The following is a 23,402-nucleotide window of genomic DNA, read 5'->3' as shown; positions in this document are numbered from 1 at the left end:
ATATGCGGGAACAGCCTATGGTGGCAAAAAGCTGTAATTATACGAGAATATTCATACAATGGGCTGAAGAATTTTGTTATTATGTAAACAATGTTGAGAGGTGATGCGGATAAGAATCCTCTAAATTTTCCATATACTTTAATGCAAATTAATTTAATTGATGAATATATCGTTACCAGTTGAATATAGTAATTTTACTCTTTTAATATTGTTAAAGACACTATAGTATATCTCCATTTTGATTTTTAAATACTATAACCTCTGGTTAAAAATAATCGGCAATACAAATAATCAGTAATCACCTTCAAATAGATGAAAAATATAAAGGATTCCCATATTGGCATCACCCCCTGAAAAATGTAAATGCCAGGATGTCCTGATCTGAGACATACTGTGAAATAAGGGGACAACCATTTGATATTCGGGGGGGGGGGGGGGGGGCAGGAAGATTTGTTTTGGATCGGTTACTTATTTTTGTAAACTAAGAGGACAGGTTATCTATTTTCTGCACTATTGAAGCAAGATTTTTCATTTTCATTAAAGCAAGGGACTGTTTATTTATTTTCACAACTATAATACAATTTTGAAATTATTTGTTTATTATAAATAATTCATGTATAGTCAAGTCATTATGTACCATTCTATATTCCCAACTGCATATATGTATTGGCTACATACAAAGTATTAAAGTTTGGTTGTATCTAGCCTTTTTTTAAAGTATTGGAAACTTTCTTTTTTTTTCGCCGATCAAATTTTTTTTGAAGGGTTTTGGACCCATTAAAGCCCCCAAGAAGCTATAGAACAAATGATGCATAATTATGTTTTGTGGGTGTTTCCCAGACCCCTTCTTAATCTGAAAATTCTGTTTGAATAATTTTTTGACAATATTTTGGTCTCAAAGCATTTTAAATGTATAGATTCAGAGGAAGACTTAAGCTTTTAGGGACAACATCAAAAGACTAATATGCATGAACTAGCCAAGGAATTTGTTTTTGTCCCGGCCAATAAAGCTGCTAATAATATTATTATTGTTTGACGTAAATTTTACATTGAGGTTCTGAAAAAGGAAATCACCAATTCACCAACATTCCAACTGACTCCATTTTCAGAAAACGAAATCTGTAACAAACTTAAACTTTTAGCCACCGCTTTACAAGCAAAGCCAAATACAATGAAAGTTCCAACTATGTATTGGCTTCCGAAGCTACACAAAACCCCTTACAAATATAGATTTATTTCGTCTTTAAGCCATTGTTCAACTACTAAATTGTCTATTATTCTTACCAGCACACTTGGTACAATTAAAAACCTTATAATAAATTGTTCAAATAAGACCTTCGAAAATAGTAGAATAAATTACTTTTGGAGTGTCAAGAACTCGTTGGAAGTACTTGATAAATTGCATGCTTATATTGGTGATTTTGAATCTGTTCAAAGTTTTGATTTTTCTACCCTGTATACCACATTGCCTCACATTCTCATTAAGAAAAAATTCACACACCTAATTAAATGGGCATTCAAAAAATCAGAATGTGAATATATATGTTCAAACTCTTTTAGGTCATTTTTTAGTAGCAATAAACAAAAAAACTATGTTAATTGGTAGATATAGGAAGATGTGGTGTGAGTGCCAATGAGACAACTCTCCATCCAAATAACAATTGGACATGCTTTGATACTATATATGCCCTGGAATTTTTACTAGATACCATTTTTGTTCGCTTTGGGGATTCCGTATATCGTCAGATTATCGGAATTCCAATGGGGACTTACTGTGCACCACTTATTGCGGACCTGTTTTTGTATTGTTATGAGTTACAATTTATGACAAAAATAAGCAAAGACCCATCAAAACAACATCTGATAAACAAATTTAATAATACTTTTAGATATTTGGATGATATTTTGGCTCTCAATAATGACGACTTCAGTATGTATATTAATGAAATTTATCCTGGTGAACTTACTTTAAATAAAGCTAATACTAACAATGACCACTGCCCTTTCCTCGATCTTGATATCTATATCACTAACGGAAAGCTGAATACTAAAATTTATGACAAAAGGGAGGATTTTTCATTTCCTATCGTTAATTATCCGTTTTTAGATGGTGACGTTCCCTTGTCACCATCTTACGGTGTTTATATATCTCAACTTGTACGATTCGCTCGTGTATGTAACAATATTTTAGATTTTAACGAGAGAAATTTATGTATTACTGAAAAATTATTACACCAGGGTTTTCGATATCACAAACTAGTCAAAACATTTACTAAATTTTATCATCGGTATAAAGACATCATTCGTAAATATAGCTCAACATGCAGACTTCTTATACGTTCAGGTATTTCACATCCAATTTTTTATGGAAATATTCTTTATAAAGCACAATGGTGTCAGTATTCAACTCATAAACTTACAAAACCTTTGAATAGACTTATAAAGAAGGGATATAATTACGATACTGTTGTCAAGTCATTAAAGATTGCATATTTTGGCGTTAATATTGAGTCACTGATAAGGTCTTTGCGTCTGAGCTAAACACATTTATTCTAAAAACAGTTGTTGGCATGACACGGGTTATGTTCTCCTCATATATGTTATGATGGTATGATACTAAACCCCTAACGGGAAGGATTGTGCCTGATGTTCATATGATGAAATCATAATCTTTCCGTCAGTTTAATTGAAGTCTGGAGCTGGCATGTCAGTTAACTGCTAGTAGTCTGTTATTATTTATGTATTATTGTCATTTTGTTTATTTTCTTTGGTTACATCTTCTGACATCAGACTCGGACTTCTCTTGAACTGAATTTTAATGTGCGTATTGTTATGCTTTTACTTTTCTACATTGGTTAGAGGTATAGGGGGAGGGTTGAGATATCACAAACATGTTTAACCCCGCCGCATTTTTGCGCCTGTCCCAAGTCAGGAGCCTCTGGCCTTTGTTAGTCTTGTATTATTTAAATTTTAGTTTCTTGTGTACAATTTGGAAATTAGTATGGCGTTCATTATCACTGAACTAGTATATATTTGTTATGGGGCCAGCTGAAGGACGCCTCCGGGTGCGGGAATTTCTCGTTACATTGAAGACCTGTTGGTGACCTTCTGCTGTTGTTTTTTATTTGGTCGGGTTGTTGTCTCTTTGACACATTCCCCATTTCCATTCTCAATTTTATGATACAGCAAAAATGTAATTCACACAGTTAAGTCTGTGGCTTCTGGTTTTTTTTTTAGCCGATCCACCATCCAAGATGGCCACCAGCGGGGACTTAGTTTAACATAGGACCCTATGGGAAATGCATACAAATGACTTCTTCTAGAGAACCACTAAATGGAATGAAATCAAACACGGCATGAATGTTCCTTATGAGGTGCTGACCACGTGTTGTTACTTTGTAACGGTTCCATCATCCAAGATGGCCGCCAGCAGGGGATTTAATTTAACATAGGACCCTATTGGAAATGCATACAAATGACTTCTTCTAGAGAACCACTGAATGGAATGAAACCAAACATGGCATGAATGTTCCTTATGAGGTACTGACCAAGTTTTGTTACTTTGTAGCCGATCCATCATCCAAGATGGCCGCCAGCGGGGGACTTAGTTTGACATAGGACCCTATGGGAAATGCATATAAATGACTTCTTCTAGAGAACCACTGAATGGATTGAAACCAAACATAGCATGAATGTTCCTAATGAGATGCCGACCAAGTGTTGTTACTTTGTCGCCAATCCAACTTCCTAGATGGTCGCCATAGGGGGGACTTAATTTAACATAGGACCCTATGAGAAATACATACAAATTTCTTCTTTTAGAGAACCACTGAGTTGAATGAAACCAAACATAGCATAAATGTTCCTTTCCTTGTGAGGTTCTGTCCAAGTGTTGTTAAGTTGTAGCCAAATTTTAACTTTTTTTTATGAATTCTAAAACCCAGGTTGTTTCAGGTGAGCGATACAGGCTCTTGAGAGCCTCTAGTTTGAATATCTGTCTGTCTCAATTTTTAAAGAGTGAGCACTTATTCTTAATTTACAAATTGACTGCCTTTTTTTGAAGTCCTGCAATTCTAAATATTTTTCTTTTTTAAAACAATTTTTTATAGAAAAATAAGTACCAAGCTTCCCTTTTTCGGAGTTAATTGTTTGATACTTCAGTTTATTCCAAAATGTGACATAACTTTTACATAGTTTATTTTTAACATACTGACATAAGGCAGCAACCATTTGATTTTCTAGGGGGCCCCGGGGCTATGTTTTTTTTTTGGAAAAAAAAGTTTGTTTCCAGGTTTTGGTGAAAAAAATAATTTGTTTTGGACCCTGAGAAAAAAAAATGTTTGTTTCACCCTCAGCTGCCACTATATGTAATGCTAAAAATGCGAGAAAATAAAAGTTTGCACAGAAAATAACCATAGCCCCCCCCCCCCAAAAAAAAAAAATCAAATGGTTGCTGCCTAAAGAACCAATTGATTGGTCAAAATTTGGTAATTCAATTTCTCTCTGAATATAATCTATACTAGAATACCATGTATTTACATTAGAGCTGTATAACTGTTCACAACATATAAATGCATCAAATAATAATCCTTATTTCAAACGTTCCAGTCTTTGACAATATTTTAACATTGATAAAATTATAGTAAAATACATAGGAAATCTACCAAGCTCTGACATTACAGCTATATTACTTGACAATACATTGCAAGTCAGGTAATTTATTTTCAAACTACCAAAGAACAACAATTTATTTTTGTGATTATCAAGGCTGAGTTATTTATTTTCAAAATCCTCCTTCAAGTTTAGAGTATTTAACTTAAAAATACTGGTCAGAATAAAGTCAGGGAAAGTTTTTAAACCCTTGCAATTGAATTTTACATTTTTTTCTAATATCTTTCAAAATTTTAGCATGTTGCTTATTTCAAATTCAAAGAAAATCCATCTCGAATAAAAAAAAGTTTTCCTATCGGTCGGGATTTGTAGTCAGGGGATTGGTCAGGGCTTTAGGGTAACCCAAATTAATTCCCCGCCAAATTGAAACGTAAACAAGAATTTTTATCACGGACCCCGATTGTTTTTTTCCGATTTTAAACAGCACACGTAAGTATTTTCTTTTTCTTATGTAGTCAGGCTGTATCATTTCTTATGTAGAAGTCTTTCAAGCTTTGCCCCACGGCCCCAGTTTGTCTGGCAAAACGGCCGATGGTCCTCACAGACGGAGTAATCTCTCACTAGTTTTGGCCATGTACATTTACATAATAAATTTGAATTAAAAGTCTTTTTGATGTATTTTTTCTTTATTGTATATTTTGTATCTTTTTACAGTTGAAAAAATATGTTTCTAACACTTTAAGAATAGAAATGATGTTTTATTTTTGTTTAAAATAAATTGTCATTTTTATCATTTTATGACATGAATATATATGGTCAAATCATATGAATTCGTATGAATATTAAAATGGTCAGATCATATATTTTTATACTTCATATGAATTCGTTCTATGCATACTTTTCCAAGGAAATAGGAATGTCATAATCATGATGATAGTGCCATTAGTGGGTCTCAGTGGGGTCTAAGCTTTAAGCGGGCTTGCCGATATTTTTGTAAGCATGACACGTGAAAGTCAAATTATGTTGCTGTGAAAACGAGAAATGAAGTCTAGCGGGACACAATAAATTACAAAAAAAAAAGAATTGCTTACATACTTGATACTGGAATCTGACAAAACAGTACATCTACGTAACAACATAGAGCTATGTCGTCACTGGAAAAGGGTACTTCTACCTATCACTCAAGTATAAAATTTTACTTTGACATCTTCCAACATGCTACAACATGACAAAACTTTGTTAATAACATTTAATAAAAACAGTTCCAAATTGTGCTCATAATTTATGTACAGGTGCTGGTTAAAACATCATCTATCTTTTGATTGTGTTGGTAAGCCACTACAGAGGAGCTTGGTTAGTTTCGTCTTGAAATCCTCACTGCTCTCAATCTCTAATAGCTTGTCTGGTAGTTTATTCCAGTCTCTATTGGTCCAAGGAAAAAAGCTGTAAATATCTTTGTTTGGCCTGATTTGTACATATCTTTAAGTATTCAGTTGATGGAGTCTTGAAGTTCCTCTTGGTATTAAAAGGTCTAGAGTGGAGAAATATCGTAATACACTTGTTGCAGTGTGGGAATGTATATTTCTAACACTTTTAGAATAGACAATGATAGAAATGATGTTTTATTGTTGTTTAAGTTTTTTTGAGTCAAAGTTCTTCTTGGTTTTAAAATGTGCGATGGAATTTGAATAACAACCTTTCTATGGATGGCTTTATGAAAGAGTGTTATATGTGCTATTTTTCTTCTGGTTTCTAAAGGTGTCAGGTTCAATTCTTCTAGAAGAGTTGTAACTGTTCCAGACTCTCTTGAGTAGTTGCTTTTGATAAAGCGTGCTGCAGGGCGCGACCATCTCAATCAGTAAGCCTGATCCGGGATCAGAACCCCCCAATGAGACCCCCATGACATGCACGATGCATTCTTAATTAACAGATTGAAAACCCACGAGACAAGGATAACCAGAACATAATTATAGTCCGCAACTCAAATTTTTTTTAAATGTCACCTGGTCAAATTATATTTCACATTTGAATTAAATATCATTTTCTGCGGCCCCAGAATGTTAAGAAATGCACATACATTAAATATACCCTTTTTATGGTGTGACATTGCGCTATTGTGATACCATTACATTTATTGAAAAGAAAGGTGTAATGCAAGACATACATTTTATTTATCTATTATTATAACGCCTTAGTCAAACTTACAATCACAGTACACAATTCAACCGAAATTAATCTACAGATGTCATCTTTAAAATTTAGAGTTATCTTTCTTTGTTCAGAATTGTAAATGAATCAACTTCAACCAATACAATATTTAATTTTACTTCTGATAAATTAAAGTAATCTTTACCCTTTAGTGCTAACATCTACAAGCACTTTGATTTTCTCAGAGGGCACTCTTAGTGCAATTGGCCATGCTGGCAGCACTTGAAGAGGCATCCTTAGGTAAGATAACTCCATGTACACTTTAAACTAAAGGAGCAATTGGCAGCACTTGAAGAGGCACCCTCGAGTAAGATGACTCTAGGTACATTTTAAAGACCTGTGATTGAAGAGTCACCCTCGAGTAAGATGACTCCAGGTACATTTTAAAGACCTGTGATTGGCAGTACTTGAAGAGGCACCCTCGAGTAAGATGACTCCAGGTACATTTTGAAGACCTGTGATTGGCAGTACTTGAAGAGGCACCCTCGAGTAACATGACTCCAGGTACATTTTAAAGACCTGTGATTGGCAGTACTTGAAGAGGCACCCTCGAGTAACATGACTCCAGGTACATTTTAAAGACCTGTGATTGGCAGTACTTGAAGAGGCACCCTCGAGTAACATGACTCCAGGTACATTTTAAAGACCTGTGATTGGCAGTACTTGAAGAGGCACCCTCGAGTAACATGACTCCAGGTACATTTTGAAGACCTGTGATTGGCAGTACTTGAAGAGGCACCCTCGAGTAACATGACTCCAGGTACATTTTAAAGACCTGTGATTGGCAGTACTTGAAGAGGCACCCTCGAGTAACATGACTCCAGGTACATTTTAAAGACCTGTGATTGGCAGTACTTGAAGAGGCACCCTCGAGTAAGATGACTCCAGGTACATTTTAAAGGTGTGATTGGCAGCACTTGAAGAGGCACCCTCGAGTAAGATGACTCCAGGTACATTTTAAAGGTGTGATTGGCAGCACTTGAAGAGGCACCCTCGAGTAAGATGACTCCAGGTACATTTTAAAGGTGTGATTGGCAGCACTTGAAGAGGCACCCTCGAGTAAGATGACTCCAGGTACACTTTAAAGGTGTGATTGGCAGCACTTGAAGAGGCACCCTCGAGTAAGATGACTCCAGGTACACTTTAAAGGTGTGATTGGCAGTACTTGAAGAGGCACCCTCGAGTAAAATGACTCCAGGTACATTTTAAAGGTGTGATTGGCAGCACTTGAAGAGGCACCCTCGAGTAAGATGACTCCAGGTACATTTTAAAGGTGTGATTGGCAGCACTTGAAGAGGCACCCTCGAGTAAAATGACTCCAGGTACACTTTAAAGACCTGTGATTGGCAGTACTTGAAGAGGCACCCTCGAGTAACATGACTCCAGGTACATTTTAAAGACCTGTGATTGGCAGTACTTGAAGAGGCACCCTCGAGTAACATGACTCCAGGTACATTTTAAAGACCTGTACATGTGATTGGCAGTACTTGAAGAGGCACTCTTAGGTTATGGTAAGATGACTACATGTACACTTTAAAGGTACAAATGTACATGTACCTCAATAAGGCACTGCTACTGATAGTGATGTAATCGAGTTATGCATATAAATACTATTTAACATATAGATTTAAAGTTTGTTTATATGTTAAATTAAGTATATGTATAGTGTCAGTCTGCCTTTTGCTTTCAGAATGGCAAGAAAAAGAAGAAAGCCGACTGTTTGCCAAACAAAGAAGTACTCTTACATGAACCAACAAAAGCTAGATATAATCAAAGAAAACCAACTTTCTTGCTCCAAACCAGCAGTTAATAAACATCATAAAGGGAATGAGAGGTTATCTGAGAGTGAAGGTAAAGTTGGCAACTTCCTGTTTACCGAACACTTGCATATTTTTCCACTATTAATATTATCCACTTGCGGCGGGGGTATCATCCGTGAGCAGTAGCTCGCAGTTTCACTTGTTTTGTCTGTTATATGGTCGGGTTGTTGTCTCTTTGACACATTTCCCATTTTCATTCTCAATTTTATTTTTAACAATGACATGACAAAAAAACAAAATACAATGAAAAGATAATTCACTGGCGCACAAAATAGAAAATAAAAAAGTAAAGACTAAACAAGACAATTAGGGTAAACAGATCCTGCTTCACATATGGAGATGCTTTTCGAATTTTAGAACTAAAAATGGGTCAATGTATTTGTTTTAATCTTTTCGATATATGAATTTATGATTTTTAGCTCACCTGGCCCAAATGTAAAGTTGGCAATGACATAAGTGGCTTAACACCATCTGTTAATAAATGTAATACATGTATACATTGTATACTGTGAAAGTACTTTTATTCGTGGGGTACCAATTTTCGTGGTTTTCATGGATGACTTTATGCACGAATTTAAGTGTCCAACGAAATAAAACAACCATTGTCCAAATCAAGACATGGAATGATCCCCATGTATGTTTGACTACTGATATGATCAAGAGCATGTTTTTAATATCGCCAAATCTGAGAATATTTCAACAGCAGTCACAGAACTACACCTGCATGCAGTTTATACAGTTTTATCGTTAATAACATAAACTGTACAACTTTTGATCTTTTAATTCTAATAAAAATATTTTTAAACGATGAAAGTCAGATTTCCGGTATTGATATGCCAGTATGATAAAGTGTTCATTTTATATCCCTATAGTTCTCGTACACATGGGAAATAATAATTTCATGCTGGACTTAATTTCAATAAGAATTATTTGACAATTCAAAATACGTATATAGCATTTGTTTATGTTGCTGTTTCCTTTAGGTGACATGTTTATGGCCTAATTAACACCTTTCATGGTCTTTAATCTGTTGATCACTTTATCTTGGGTTAATAAGTGTTGTCACTGCGATTTACACGGGTCAATGTTTACTTTGCAATTATTTCCTTCAATCAAGATTTATCATTATTTGTATACTTCGTGTCTAAAGGCTTTAATTTTTTAAATTTTTTTAAAGAAAACTAAAATCCACGAATTTAAAAACCCACGAACATGTAAAAATTGCTCAAACCACGAAATTTGATACCCACGAATTAAAGTACTTTCACAGTAGTAGATAATATTCAGTATCAAGAATTTATACAAATGAACAGTCCAAATCAACATGTGCAAAATGAGGTTATTAATAATGATTGATTTTCTTAGTATGTTAGTTGAGGACCTAATATAAAATTTAGAAGCTGTGAAACTGATCTCACCTCATCTGTGTTCCCGCTCTTATTCCTGATATTCATAAGGTGGCTTGGGACTATTTGACTGCGCATAATTTCAAGCTTGAATTACAAAAGTATTTGTCGTAAATTGGATATAATTTTTAAAATATTTTGATTGATTATAAATGTTAAATCATTGTAGTTATGTGACTAATAAAATGTTTTTGTTGTTATCCATATTTTTTTAAGGGTCAATATGACATTTCACCCATTTTAACCATTTTCTCGCAAAATTTGGGTTTAAAGGCAAAACATTTATTTTTCCTTATCTGTGACGTATGTTTTTTATTTGCTCATTCTTTGAAGCTATATTTCAGCTTTTTATATTGCAGTTTTGGACCAAGTGTCATAGAAAGTTCTTTTGATATTTCGATAAAAATATGTCAACACCTCTATTTTTCCTATCATTTCATTGAAAAATGGTCCCTTTTACATACCTGTTTAAAAGTAAAATTATGTGCTTAAATGGTCCTTGACCCCTATTTTTTTTTTTTCGACCAATGTGATTCACTTTGTGTAAAGAATAAAATAACAAAAAATACAGCACTTATGATAGAAACTTCAAATAAGCCCGAGCCACCTTAATCATATTAAATGGGGAGTGTAAGTCACTGTGACTCACATGGGAGATAACTCTATAAGGGTTAACTTCCACTTAATGTTCAGAACTTCAGAAATTAATGATTATTTGACTTTTTCAGATGAGATGCCTTTAAATTATCCAACACGTCTGATGTGCAGAGGTAAAGTCAATGATAGCGGACTCTGTAATGAGGATGGAGAATACACTTGGAAGAATGGTAGAATTATACTCCAGCTTGTAAATGGATCATGGACAATCAGCGTAGAATATGAAGCTATACAGAAATATGTAGCAGTAGGTAGATTTTATGGCTTATACTATAGATATAAGAAGATGTGTTATGAGTGGCAATGAGACAACTCTCCATCCAAGTCACTTGGCTCACATCATACAGTAAGCTATAAAGGGCCCCAAAAAAGACTAGTGTAAAACCATTTAAATGGGAAAAACCAACGGTCTAGATCTATATAAAGATAAAAACCAACGGTCTAGATCTATATAAAGATAAAAACCAATGGTCTAGATCTATATAAAGATAAAAACCAACGGTCTAGATCTATATAAAGATAAAAACCAACGGTCTAGATCTATATAAAGATAAAAACCAACGGTCTAGATCTATATAAAGATAAAAACCAACGGTCTAGATCTATATAAAGATAAAAACCAACGGTCTAGATCTATATAAAGATAAAAACAAGTTGAGCTAAAGTTTTACAGTACCACCCATAGTCAACTCACTGTAATGGTTCCAAACATTCTCCCTTTTCTGAAACCAGGCCCGTAGCCAGGAATTTCCAAAGGGGGGTTCATTGGACTCACAAACTCACAAATCGAACAGTACATAGGCTTTAACAGTGCTTATTTGTTTTCAAGGGGGGGGGGGGGGGGGTTGTCCGAACCCCCCTGGCTACGGGTATGGAAACAGTAGTATAACATCACAACATAGAAAGACACACTATAAAATATCAATTGGAATGACTTAACTCGTTCAAAAAACAAAGTGACACAAATAAACACACACTCATGACAATGAACGAATGAATTTTGTTTTAAAAATAAGCGATGAATTATTAGAGTAAAACTAGAAATATAAAAATGCTGTGAAATGTTAAACATCTTTGAAAAAAATTATGTCATGCCATGCATATACATGTTATAGAGTGTTATTTTCGTGGATGTAAAATTTTGCAATTTTCAGTAAATAATGTATACAAAATATTTTGGCAGTTATTATTTTGGCGAATTCAAAACTTTTATCAATCCCTTTGCATGTGCCATTTTATATTGGAGGAATTTATTTTGGCGATTTTGTTCAGTACATAATCTTTACTGAATTACACTGTTTTTGTTTTAGCTATCTTCAAACATTATATGTGACCTCTCCTGTAACTCTGAACTAAAGATACAGTTACGTCCAAATGGAGGCTCTACACAACATTGTATGACGTTCGACTTTAAACCACACGCCAATAAAGGGGAAGGTGATATGAGGAAGGTGTATAAGAAACTGTTACAGATACAAAAGAAGAAGGGTGGTAGGTTCGAAGGATGAATATCAATTCACAAGAAAATAAGAAGATGTGGTATGATTGCCAAGGAGACAACTATCTTCAAGAGACTACATTACACAGACAACATGACAGAAATCAACAGATAAAAGTCACTGTAAGACCTTCAACAATGATCAAAGACAAAACTGCATAGTCAGCTATAAAAGACTTTGAAATTACAAGCTAAACAATCTAATCGAGAAAACTAACATCCTTATAAATGTATATATATATAAAAATGAACATAAATAAATATGTAACATAGCAACAAACGACAACCCTTGAATTACAGGCTGAATACAAACAGATATTGAATTTATTGTTTAATCAACACTCTTCTTTTATTTTTTTAGTACAGCCAGCTAAAAATATAACACTGACCAACAGACCACCATTTAAACAGATTGATGAAAACCGTGATAAACCACGAGACATTCAAAGTAAACAACAACCAACAAGTACAAGGTAAAATGGCAAATGTACACGGGTGTTTATTGTGCTGGTAAATCATTTTCATTTTTGTTGTCTACAAATATAGTCCCTAGTGTTGACAGAGTAGTACTTGCAAATTTTGGTTATAACACTTCACAATATATTATGCCATGTTAAGCCTAAAAACTGTAAGATAGGTTTAAGAAATTATTATAACAAAATTTGATTCATGAAATTCAAAGTACAATGAAGTAAAAGAAAAGATTTCAAAAAGGTAAAAAAAATAGTATGTTTGAAGCTGTCATACTGAATTTGAGACCCTCTTTAACACAAATTTGGCCAATATGTGTAAAGAGCTCATGAACTTTTGATAGTTTTGATATGATTTGTCCCAAAAATAGTACCACATTGGAAATACTATTTAAAAAGCTATTGCCCAATTGATGAATTTTTAACCATGTTTTGGCCATTATCTTGAAACTATAATTTTAGAACTTTTAGATAAAAACTCAAAAAAGTAAAAATTATTGGCTGGACATGATTTTTTTATTATTATCAACATAACTAAAAAATGTAAATTATAAAATTGAGAATGGAAATGGGGAATGTGTAAAAGAGACAACAAACCGACCATAGAAAAAACAACAGCAGAGGGTCACCAACAGGTCTTGAATATAGCGAGAAATTCCTGCACCTGGAGAAAAGGTAAACTTTTATAGAGTTATTGACTGATGATGATCATTGTGTACGATAAACACATTCTTGTTTTAGATACTAATTATAACTTTTTTCTTCTTCAGCCAAATGCAAAAACCCCAAAACAATCTATCACCATTGGCTTGTAGAGGCAAAATTAAATGTTTTAGAAGTGACCCGACCAAGTTACCATGGAGAAGTGGGTCACTCAGTGTAGAACTTTATCAAGGCAAATGGACCTTGACCTTGGACTATGACATCAGACAAAGTGTCACACAGAAATGTTACGAGGTAATTTTAATATTTTGCTTTAATAGAAATATTTGCCATTAGTCATACATTAATCTATCAACCAGTTGTTAAAATCATTCCAAACGAGAAAAAATAATGCCTTATTAATTTACAAACAAAAAAATGAATAAAAAACAAAGTTATAAGTAACAAATGACAATCACTGAAATACATGCACATAGATATAGACAGTGTCAAGGATAAACATGTATGTGTGATCTCAACCCTCCCCTAAACCTGGGAAAGTGTTGTAACCGTACAATATAAATCAGTTGAAAAAGGTTAAACTCTTCAGATGGATACAAATAGAAATTTAATACATCTAACAAAAACACAGATTGGATGTGGCCAGGTTCCTGTACATCCCAATAATGAAAAGACACTAGGTACAGATCTGAGAGTACTCACAGTTATCTGACAGCTACTTCAAAGCCACTAACAACTAATTAAAAAAACCAATGATAATTCAACCAATGAAATAATGTTATTTCCATTTTGGTGTACGAACAATGGATTAGTCCTTTAGGTTAGATTTTGAAAAGGTAAATTGTGTACATGATTTAACTTTAATTTATTTTAATAATATAATATGTTTACACTAATGTTATTTTTCTTCTCCCTTAGCTCAGACCAGATACTGTTAAAACCGTTGACTGTTTAACACAACTAAGATTAACCTTAGAACTTGGTCAAAAGAGTTTTTTATATTTCCATCTTATTCCAATGAAATCTGTTGAGGAAGAGAAAATGAAGAATATTTATGAAAAGTTGTTGGAAATTCAGAAGATGAACGCTGTTCCTACAGGTAAAGTCACTTTCAATGTTTACTTGAATAAGTAGGATGTTTTTATTTTTGCCAAAAATGTGACAGGGTTATATTTGCAATGATTAAAACTCGCTTTATTCTTCTTTTTTTTATGAATTAAACAGTATTTTTCTCAACATTGCAAAAATTAAGACTGCTTTTTAGTCTTTAAATGATTCTAAAAAAATTCACGTAATAATTTCTGAATTTACAGTAGGTACGCAGAATTTATATCTCCCTACTGGAGCCTATGGGGACATTAAATATTACCCTTAACTGTCTTTCTTTCTGAATTTTGGTTCCCTGCTCAACTTTCTGTTGCCTCAGGAATAGAATATGAATTCATACAAAATATAAGAACCGCAACACACAGAGTGAGTTCAAATTTGTGTTATGAGTTACTGTTCAAGAGTTATGCCCCTTTTTTACTCATACATGTGAACCTCCCGACGGGAGTACAAAACTCCCGTTTTCAGGGGTCTCCTCCCGTCCTCCCGTTTAGGAGAAAAAACTCCCGTGTATGAAATATTTCTTGAATGAAAATTTTCAGACGCCATATTTAATCATTTCTTACTACTGTACGGGTGTAATTGACACCTGTGTTAAATTTTACCTGTACATCAAAAGAAGATGTATAATTAATTGGCTTCACTTGACAGCTGGGGTGTCAAACATATCTGATAATCAACGATGATTACCTCTGGCTAACTGCCGTTGTGTTATAAAAACGATGTGTATTGGGAATATTGAAATACATTTTTGTTACTTCCCTTTGTTTTATCCGGTTTTCAGTTATTTTGCTTTTAAAAATGTAAATTGTGAAAAGACTATAAATGATTAATATTTTAATCAAATAATCATAAAAGGATATTGATTAAATGAATTTAAATGTTTTGGGACAAATAAAAAAATATAAATTTACAAATTATTTAAGCAATCTAGACCTCCTTTCAAGGATTAAATTGAAGTTTATATCTTAAATCTGTTTCTGAATCTCATTTAAGAATAAGCATCCATCAGTCACGTCTCAGTCCTTACAGCTGAACGGACGTGCTGGGTCAGCTCTCCTTTACCCGCTATCTTCGATGAGGGTATACAGTTAGATGTTCAACGACTTACTACTTAAGATGACAGAAACCAATCCATGCCGTACAGAGAGACGTAGTAGTTGGCGTACCCGCGTTAACATGCCTCCAAAACCATTGTCTATTATGGGGAGTGTCATGCCGATTAACGTCCGAGGGCTGTATCCTAGGCTGTTGGGTGATACGACCTACATTTCACTGCCTCACGGCTTTGGTCCTGATAACGCTTCCTGTCATCTTCTGAACTACGTCCGAGATCATCTACCAGTACTCCTTCATCGAGGGTAGCGGGCTGCCAAGCTGACCAAACTGGCCCTGAAAGCAGCCGTTGTGAAGAATAAAGACCAAAATAGTAAAAAACCAAAACCAAGATGGCGGCCTCCATATTGCGACCTCCACTACTTGTTCCTGACCCATGGCATCAAATCATTTAAAGCTCACCAAACGCCTTCGGGCACCGAGCCGACCGTGCGAGGGCTGAAAAGCCAGTCAAGGTCGTTAAACACTTCCATATATTATTAAGAATAAGAATAAGACATTTAAGTGAGTGGAACATACTACATGTACATTTAGACTATTAAAAGTTTCAGTTAGTTTATAAAACCTTAGGTTTGAGAATTGTAAATAAATCTTTTTAAGTGTTCTACAAATATGACTTTCATAATGCTGAAAAGCCATGCAGTACTACTGTTAGTGTTTGTTATTTTTTAAATTAATTTATGATGTTGCAAACAAACATGTAGAGCTTATTTCTTTCTTATTTGTCTATACATTTACCAATGATAAGGAGATGGAGACATGAATAAAAATCTATACAGATAACATAGATAGATAAAATGATTTATTTGCAAGCAGTTAACAAACATTTATCAAAAACAAAACAAAACTAAAAAGGAAACAGATTCTTCTTAATATTTTATTTTATTCAAATAGAAAGGCAATAAGGGTACTTTAAACATATTACAATTTGTAGAAAAAACACAATTTCTACTTCATATGGTTACATTAACGACAACATTTATGTCGATAAAAAACCTCCTGATCTGAGTCCTAATCTCCTGACCAAAATATCCAAATCTCCTGATCTGAGTTTCACAGTCCATCACATGTATGTTTACTTCAAAAATTTCAAAGCTTGAGTGGGGGCAATGATGTCCTGAGACACATTCTTCTTTAATTTTTATATGGGAACCCCCTTAAGTAGAATAGTTTTTATTTTGGCCTAAACATTATAGAGAATATGAATACAGGGTAAAACAAGTTGTGACTGTACATTTGAAGACATTTTGACAATGGGCAGATACAAGTGGGTAACTTGTTTGTGTAATCAACTCCTCTGAAGTTTTCTATCTTGAAACTTGACAAGACAATTGCACACATGCTGATTAAGACATGCACCTTCTATTTTGGAATAGTTTGAGGATTTATTTCTGATTTTTCCAGACTTGGGAAGTTTTTTTTTAAATATTCAAATGTTAAGTACTATATAGCATTCTGCATTGTTTAAGAAACAGTCTTTTAAATCTGATGTATTTGATAATCCTATGTTTTCATTTTTAGTAATAAAGAATATGTCTGATTCTGAAGATGAGAATTTTAAGGAATATGAAATTGAACCAACCAAGAATAAAGTTCAGCCAGGTAGAATATCTCCAAGACAACCAAAAGTTACAACAATGCCAGAAAGAACATCTCCAATGGAAATTACATTAAATCAGAATCTTGATAAAGAAGCGCTAGAACACGTTGAAATTTCGCCATATGAAACTGAGATAACAGCTGACACAGAGATATCTAATATCCCAGCATGCCAAAATCTCATTTCAACGGACACAGACTCTAGGTATTATATATTTATATATGTAGTAAAGAACATGCCAAAATCTCATTTCAACGGACAAATAATCTCCATGGTAATGAGATGTGCCAATGCTAATACAACTACATACCAAACATCGCAATAGTTTCTGAATTTCCAGTAAACAGATAATTAGGTTTTATTGGTAAAGGTGTAAAATATCAGCCGCTTGATACAATGTGAAGCTTTGTTGCTGTGTCACTAGCCAAAAAGGTGCACATAGTGGCTCTCAGCTGTTATTTTTAAGATATCAATGTGTAGAAAACCTAAGAATTGACAATAGTAATATCATTTAAGTTTTATGAGTTACGCTTTAAGAAAATTGCAGGCAATCAATAGTAACACTAACCATGAAATTGTGGTCATCTCGCATGTTCATTACGGTAAATTTGGATTTACATTGACGTTTAATTCTACATTTGAAATTTTCATTTTCACTACAGTAGCAAGGTGCCCCTTACACAGAAAACCCAACTGAAATGTAGTGGAAAGATGAAGCTGGTTGGAGAAGAGTTATGTTTGCCTAAATGGAGGGATGATGGAACGCTAAAAATGAAGTGTGTAGATGGATCATGGAAAATGGATTTAAATTACTATGTTATAGGAGATGGAATGATAATAATGAAATATAATGTAGGTGGTTCAAAAGTGTACCATGTTGTTTTTTATGTTGCCTACCATAGTAGAGGGGCATTATGTTTTCTGGTCTGTGCCTCCGTCCGTCAGTTTGTCCCACTTCAGGTTAAAGTTTTTAGTCAAGGTAGTTTTTGATGAAGTTGAAGTCCAATCTACTTGAAACTTAGTACATGATATGATCTTTCTAGTTTTAATGCCAAATTAAAGTTTTGACCCCAATTCCACAGTCCACTGAATATGGAAAATGATAAAGCAAGTGGGGCATCCGTGTACTTTGGACACATTCTTGTTTTATATAGATTCTACTGTTGGTTACCTGTTTGAATGTTTAAACAGTTGTCATTTTGGTACCCTTTATAACTTGTTGTTTGGTGTGAACTAGACTGTTCTTATACCTACAATGGTTAACTATTACAAATTGTGACTTTAATGAAGAGTTGTCTCATTGGCACTTATGCCACATCTTCTTATATCTATGTATGTGTGATTTAAAAATTAACATATATATTACGTTGATTGAGGAAATAGTAAAATTGAGACTGTCATATTGGAGATATGATTCTTCAAATCCCCAATTCAACAGTTGAAATTGTTCACAAATTTTTAAAATCAGGTTTTGTTAAAAATAAACAGAGAAGTGATAGACCATTAACAAAATATTGATACCACAGTGTTATTTGTAAGAAAAAGTTGACATCAGAGAGGTCAATCCTTACCATAAGACTTTCATGGTGCAGAGAAAAAAGGTGATAGATAGTGTATGGCATCTGAAAAAGGTCATTGTCTCAAATACAGTTCAAATTATGATTTCAAAGGATGACAATCTGAGAAAATCCTTCTCGTTTTCAAAACGGTAGATAATTTGTTATAGTAATGTAGCATTTTAATCAATAATAGTAATGGAGCATTGTTTCTTTTCAGATTTCTACAGGAATTATTATAAAAGTAACATGTAAAAGTCAACTGACAGTTCAGTTTAAACCTGCTGACAGCCTGCCTGTTGTAGTTCATCTGAGACCTTATACAGTCAATGACAGAAATAATATGATCAAAGTGTTTCATAAACTACGGGAGATTCAGAGGAATGAGGGTAAGTTTAAATGGGAATTTGGTGTCTGATCCAAGGAAAAAAATTGATAAATTTCAAAACAGGAATAAGAGAAAACTCTTTATTTAGTAGAGGTTAAAGATAACAAAGGGTCATTCAAAATCATAAGACGAAAACGTTACTGACAATGCCATGGCAAAACAATGAAAACATACTGACAATGCCATGGCAAAATAATGAAAACATACTGACAATTCCATGGCAAAACAATAAAAACATACTGACAATGCCATGGCAAAACAATGAAAACATACTGACACTGCCATGGCAAAAAAAAAAAAAAAACATACTGACAATGCCATGGCAAAACAAAGAAAACATACTGACAATGCCATGGCAAAACAATGAAAACATACTGACAATGCCATGGCAAAACAATGAAAACATACTGACAATGCCATGGCAATAGAATGAAAACATACTGACAATGCCATGGCAATAGAATGAAAACATACTGACAATGCCATGGCAAAACAATGAAAACATACTGACAATGCCATGGCAAAACAATGAAAACATACTGACAATGCCATGGAAATAGAATGAACACATACTGACAATGCCATGGCAAAACAATGAAAACATACTGACAATGCCATGGCAAAACAATGAAGATATACTGACAATGCCATGGCAAAACAATGAAAACATACTGACAATGCCATGGCAAAACAATGAAAAAATACTGACAATGCCGTGGCTAGAATGAAAACTTACTGACAATGCCATGGCAAAACAATGAAAACATACTGACAATGCCATGGCAATAGAATGAAAACATACTGACAATGCCATGGCAAAACAATGAAAACATACTGACAATGCCATGGCAAAACAATGAAAACATACTGACAATGCCATGGCAATAGAATGAAAACATACTGACTATGCCATGGCAAAACAATGAAAACATACTGACAATGCCATGTCAAAACAATGAAAACATACTGACAATGCCATGGCAAAATAATGAAAACATACTGACAATGCCATGGCAAAACAATGAAAACATACTGACAATGTCATGGCAATAGAATGAAAACATACTGACAATGCCATGGCAAAACAATGAATAAAATTGAGAATGGAAATGAGGAATGTGTCAAAGAAACAACAACCCGACCAAATAAAAACAAAAATTAAAATCTACTATAAAATCATTGTAAACCAAGATGGCGAAAAACTTCCTAAACAATATTGAGAACTATTCATTTTCTGATTAAAATTTTTGCTACATTATACTAAAGTCAACTTTTCTGTAATGAGTTATGTAAATAATGAGTCTTTGTCTTTATACTATTTTAATGTCCCCTATTTTTCAGAAGTGAACCAGCCAGTGACTAGTAATAAAAGATCTGTCTCTGATCTTTCACATCAAGAATCAAGAGAGGACACCAGGTAAAGTTATAAAATTGTGACGAATGAAAGCGGGTTAAGTGTAAACCTCAAAATCAAATGTCAAAGAAGCAAGTTTTCCTCCATCCATGAAAATGGGTTCCAGGGAAATTAAAAAATCAATGTATAACGATTTTTGAAACTTTTACAAGAGGCTTTATTTTTTTTTAAACCAAGTTAAGTAATTATATTTGTTTCTAATTTGATACATCTTAAGAAAAATATCTTTATTTTATAAATTATTAAGACCTACATTGTATATTAATTTACTTTCAGTGGGAAAAGAATGAAAATTTTGCCTGATACAAGTGAGGGCCTGACAGTAATTCAAGCCGGAGGTAAACATCTACTTTATTATTTAGGGGAAATTCAACATGTGCCTGTGCTTCTATGGAGTAAAAGATTAAAAGACAAAAATAGACTTATAATACCATAATACTGTACTACATATTATAGATGATAACTTGACCATTCAGTTGTATGAAAATTTATTTCATGTAATGATGAATCTATATATTCCAGCTCCCTTAAAAATAAACCACTGTTTATTTTTTTGTCACTTTGCTTCTTGTGGAGAGTTGTCTTATTGCCACCTCTTCTTATTTTTACACATACATATAAAAAAAAAAGATGTGGTATCATTTCTAATTAGACAACATTAAACAGACTTCAAACACAGTGGATGTAAGCAGTTTTAGGTCACTGTACAACCTTCTACAATAAGCAAAAAAACATGCATATATTTAACTTAAAAAGCATCAGATGTATAAAGAATGTGGCGACAGTAAAGCAGTAAAGCAGATAACACTTTTTATACCCCCGCTTTAAAAAAGGGGGGGTATACTGTTTTAGCTCTGTCTGTCCGTCCTTCTGTCCAACAGTCAGTTTGTCCGTCCCATGAATATTTTTCGTCGCATTTTTCTCAGGAACTACAATACAAGGATTTCTGAAATTTGATTTCAGGTTTTATCTAAGTCAGCTATACCGTGTGATGTGTTTTCAGATTGATCACTTGACAACTTCCTGTTTACCAAACACTTGTATGATTTTACACTTGATAGCCAAGTTGAAAATTTTCGTCACATTTTTCTCATTTTTCTCAGGAACTACAATATAAGGATTTCTGAAATTTGGTTTCAGGATTTATATAAGTCAGCTATACCGTGTGATGCGTTTTCAGATTCATCACTCGACAACTTCCTGTTTACCGAACACTTGCATATTTTTACACTATTAATATTATCCACTTGCGGCGGGGGTATCATCAGTGAGCAGTAGCTTGCAGTTTCACTTGTTTTTTTTTATTTTAGCAACACTGAATGACGAATTGATCAAAGTTCTTGAAAGAGCCGCCACAAAACCAACAATAATCCAAGCTTGCAGTCAGAATGCTCAGGACTTAAACGAAGATGATATGTAAGTTTTTAATTTCCTGATGTCCAAATCGTATAATACTAGCTGAGGTTTAGACTTTAGAATTGAATAATTTAGTGTTCTAAGTTGAATAAATCCAATAATCTGTGTTTATCGCCAATTGATACATATTCCCTATGATCTTGCTGACGAATATTTTCCGTTCCAATTGTTATATATATGAACAGTTTTAAATTAACCCACGATTATCAGGAAAACTTTTTTTCTTTCATGATTAAAAAGAAAGATTTCAATATTTGAACTAATATTTGTAATTGATAATGTGTCTCTTCCAAGAAAAGTTAACATTAGTGTTATTACTCACATATGTCAAAAATCTGAAAGGGAACATTTTAAGTATATATATTTAAAAAAACTACAACAAAAACTAACATTATTTTACCCACCTCCAGTATATATGGTCAAGTTAACCAAGGTCTTCAATCAACTTAGTTTGACCCATCACAGTTGGGAATGCATTAAACAAATGGAAATTTAACCAAGGCTCAATAGAAGTTTGACAGTACATTAGAAAAAGTTGTCATAATATCTGCAATAATTTTGAGGTTACTTCCAACATACTCATTTTTCCAAATTTATATGTTATTTTGATATTTACCTGATTTTATATATTGTTTAATTTCAGGAAGAACATTGCTGATGTGTGTAGAAACTGTAAACATAATAAAATACTTGTAACACATAGGACTGCTAAAGTGGTAACATTTGCTGAATATCTTGCCAAACAGGATTTACATAAAACTATCTTACTAGCTGCAGATGACCTTGAACTTACGGCTGATTTTAATGTTGGATTCACACTTGGGATTTTACAGTGTTTATCTGAGAGAGATATTTATATTATCAGGGATGGAAGATTGATTCATTGGTCAAAAGTGTCACATGATATAGCATAAGCAAGGCTATTGGTTAACAGCTGATTGTCACATGATATAGGATAAGCAAATTCCTTGGTTCAAGGAAAAGTTGATTCATTGGTCATAAGTGATGCATGATATAGCCTAACCATGGCCATTGGATCAAAACGGATTGTCATATGATAAAGAATAAACAAATTAGTTGGTTTCAAATGAAAATAGAGACAAGTCAACTATGTGTACCATAAATAAAATTGCAAATCCACAATTACAGCTGATATGGAGAGAGTATAACTTTACTGTTGTGTATAGTGCTCAGAACTCACATCTCACAAGTGAAATTCTTATAGTGCTTTGGTTTGAGTTTTATTATAAGGTTTTATGATCACATTAATTTGTCCGAACTGTTTTATTAATTTTAAGCATTACTTTTATGATTTTATGATGACTAATTTCTGAGGCAATCAAGAACTAAAAAAAAATATCTTTTTTTCATAATAATGTTGCGCAAGATGTTTCTACAACTTTTACTTTTATAATAATGTTGCGCAAGATGTTCCTACAACATGACGTTTTACCAGATATGCAAGGATTTTA

At 33.5% G+C, this 23,402-nt stretch overlaps 1 protein-coding gene across 2 annotated transcripts; it reads left to right on the top strand.

Moving 5' to 3' along the window:
* The first annotated feature begins 4,991 nt into the window (after positions 1 to 4,991).
* On the top strand, positions 4,992 to 23,278 carry LOC134700098 (uncharacterized). 2 transcript variants are annotated; one of them, XM_063561466.1, is made up of 14 exons: positions 4,992 to 5,100; positions 8,510 to 8,670; positions 10,774 to 10,949; positions 12,013 to 12,193; positions 12,562 to 12,673; positions 13,441 to 13,627; positions 14,252 to 14,432; positions 17,078 to 17,360; positions 17,819 to 18,008; positions 18,933 to 19,101; positions 20,442 to 20,517; positions 20,791 to 20,852; positions 21,825 to 21,930; positions 22,574 to 23,277. In XM_063561466.1, exons 2-14 carry the CDS (start codon positions 8,511 to 8,513, stop codon positions 22,842 to 22,844), a joined length of 2,154 nt encoding a protein of 717 aa, XP_063417536.1. In that variant the 5' UTR covers positions 4,992 to 5,100; position 8,510; the 3' UTR covers positions 22,845 to 23,277. The 2 variants fall into 2 exon arrangements, with proteins under 2 accessions (XP_063417536.1, XP_063417537.1); XM_063561467.1 differs by lacking the exon at positions 8,510 to 8,670 and having other exon boundaries at positions 5,008 to 5,100; positions 22,574 to 23,278.
* The last annotated feature ends 124 nt before the right edge of the window (positions 23,279 to 23,402 follow it).

Source organism: Mytilus trossulus, unplaced genomic scaffold (assembly GCF_036588685.1).
Source record: "Mytilus trossulus isolate FHL-02 unplaced genomic scaffold, PNRI_Mtr1.1.1.hap1 h1tg000122l__unscaffolded, whole genome shotgun sequence".
Classification (NCBI taxonomy): Eukaryota; Metazoa; Mollusca; class Bivalvia; order Mytilida; family Mytilidae; genus Mytilus; species Mytilus trossulus.
The sequence above is the reverse complement of the archived record's forward strand: the minus strand, read 5'-3'. Positions and strand labels throughout refer to the sequence as shown.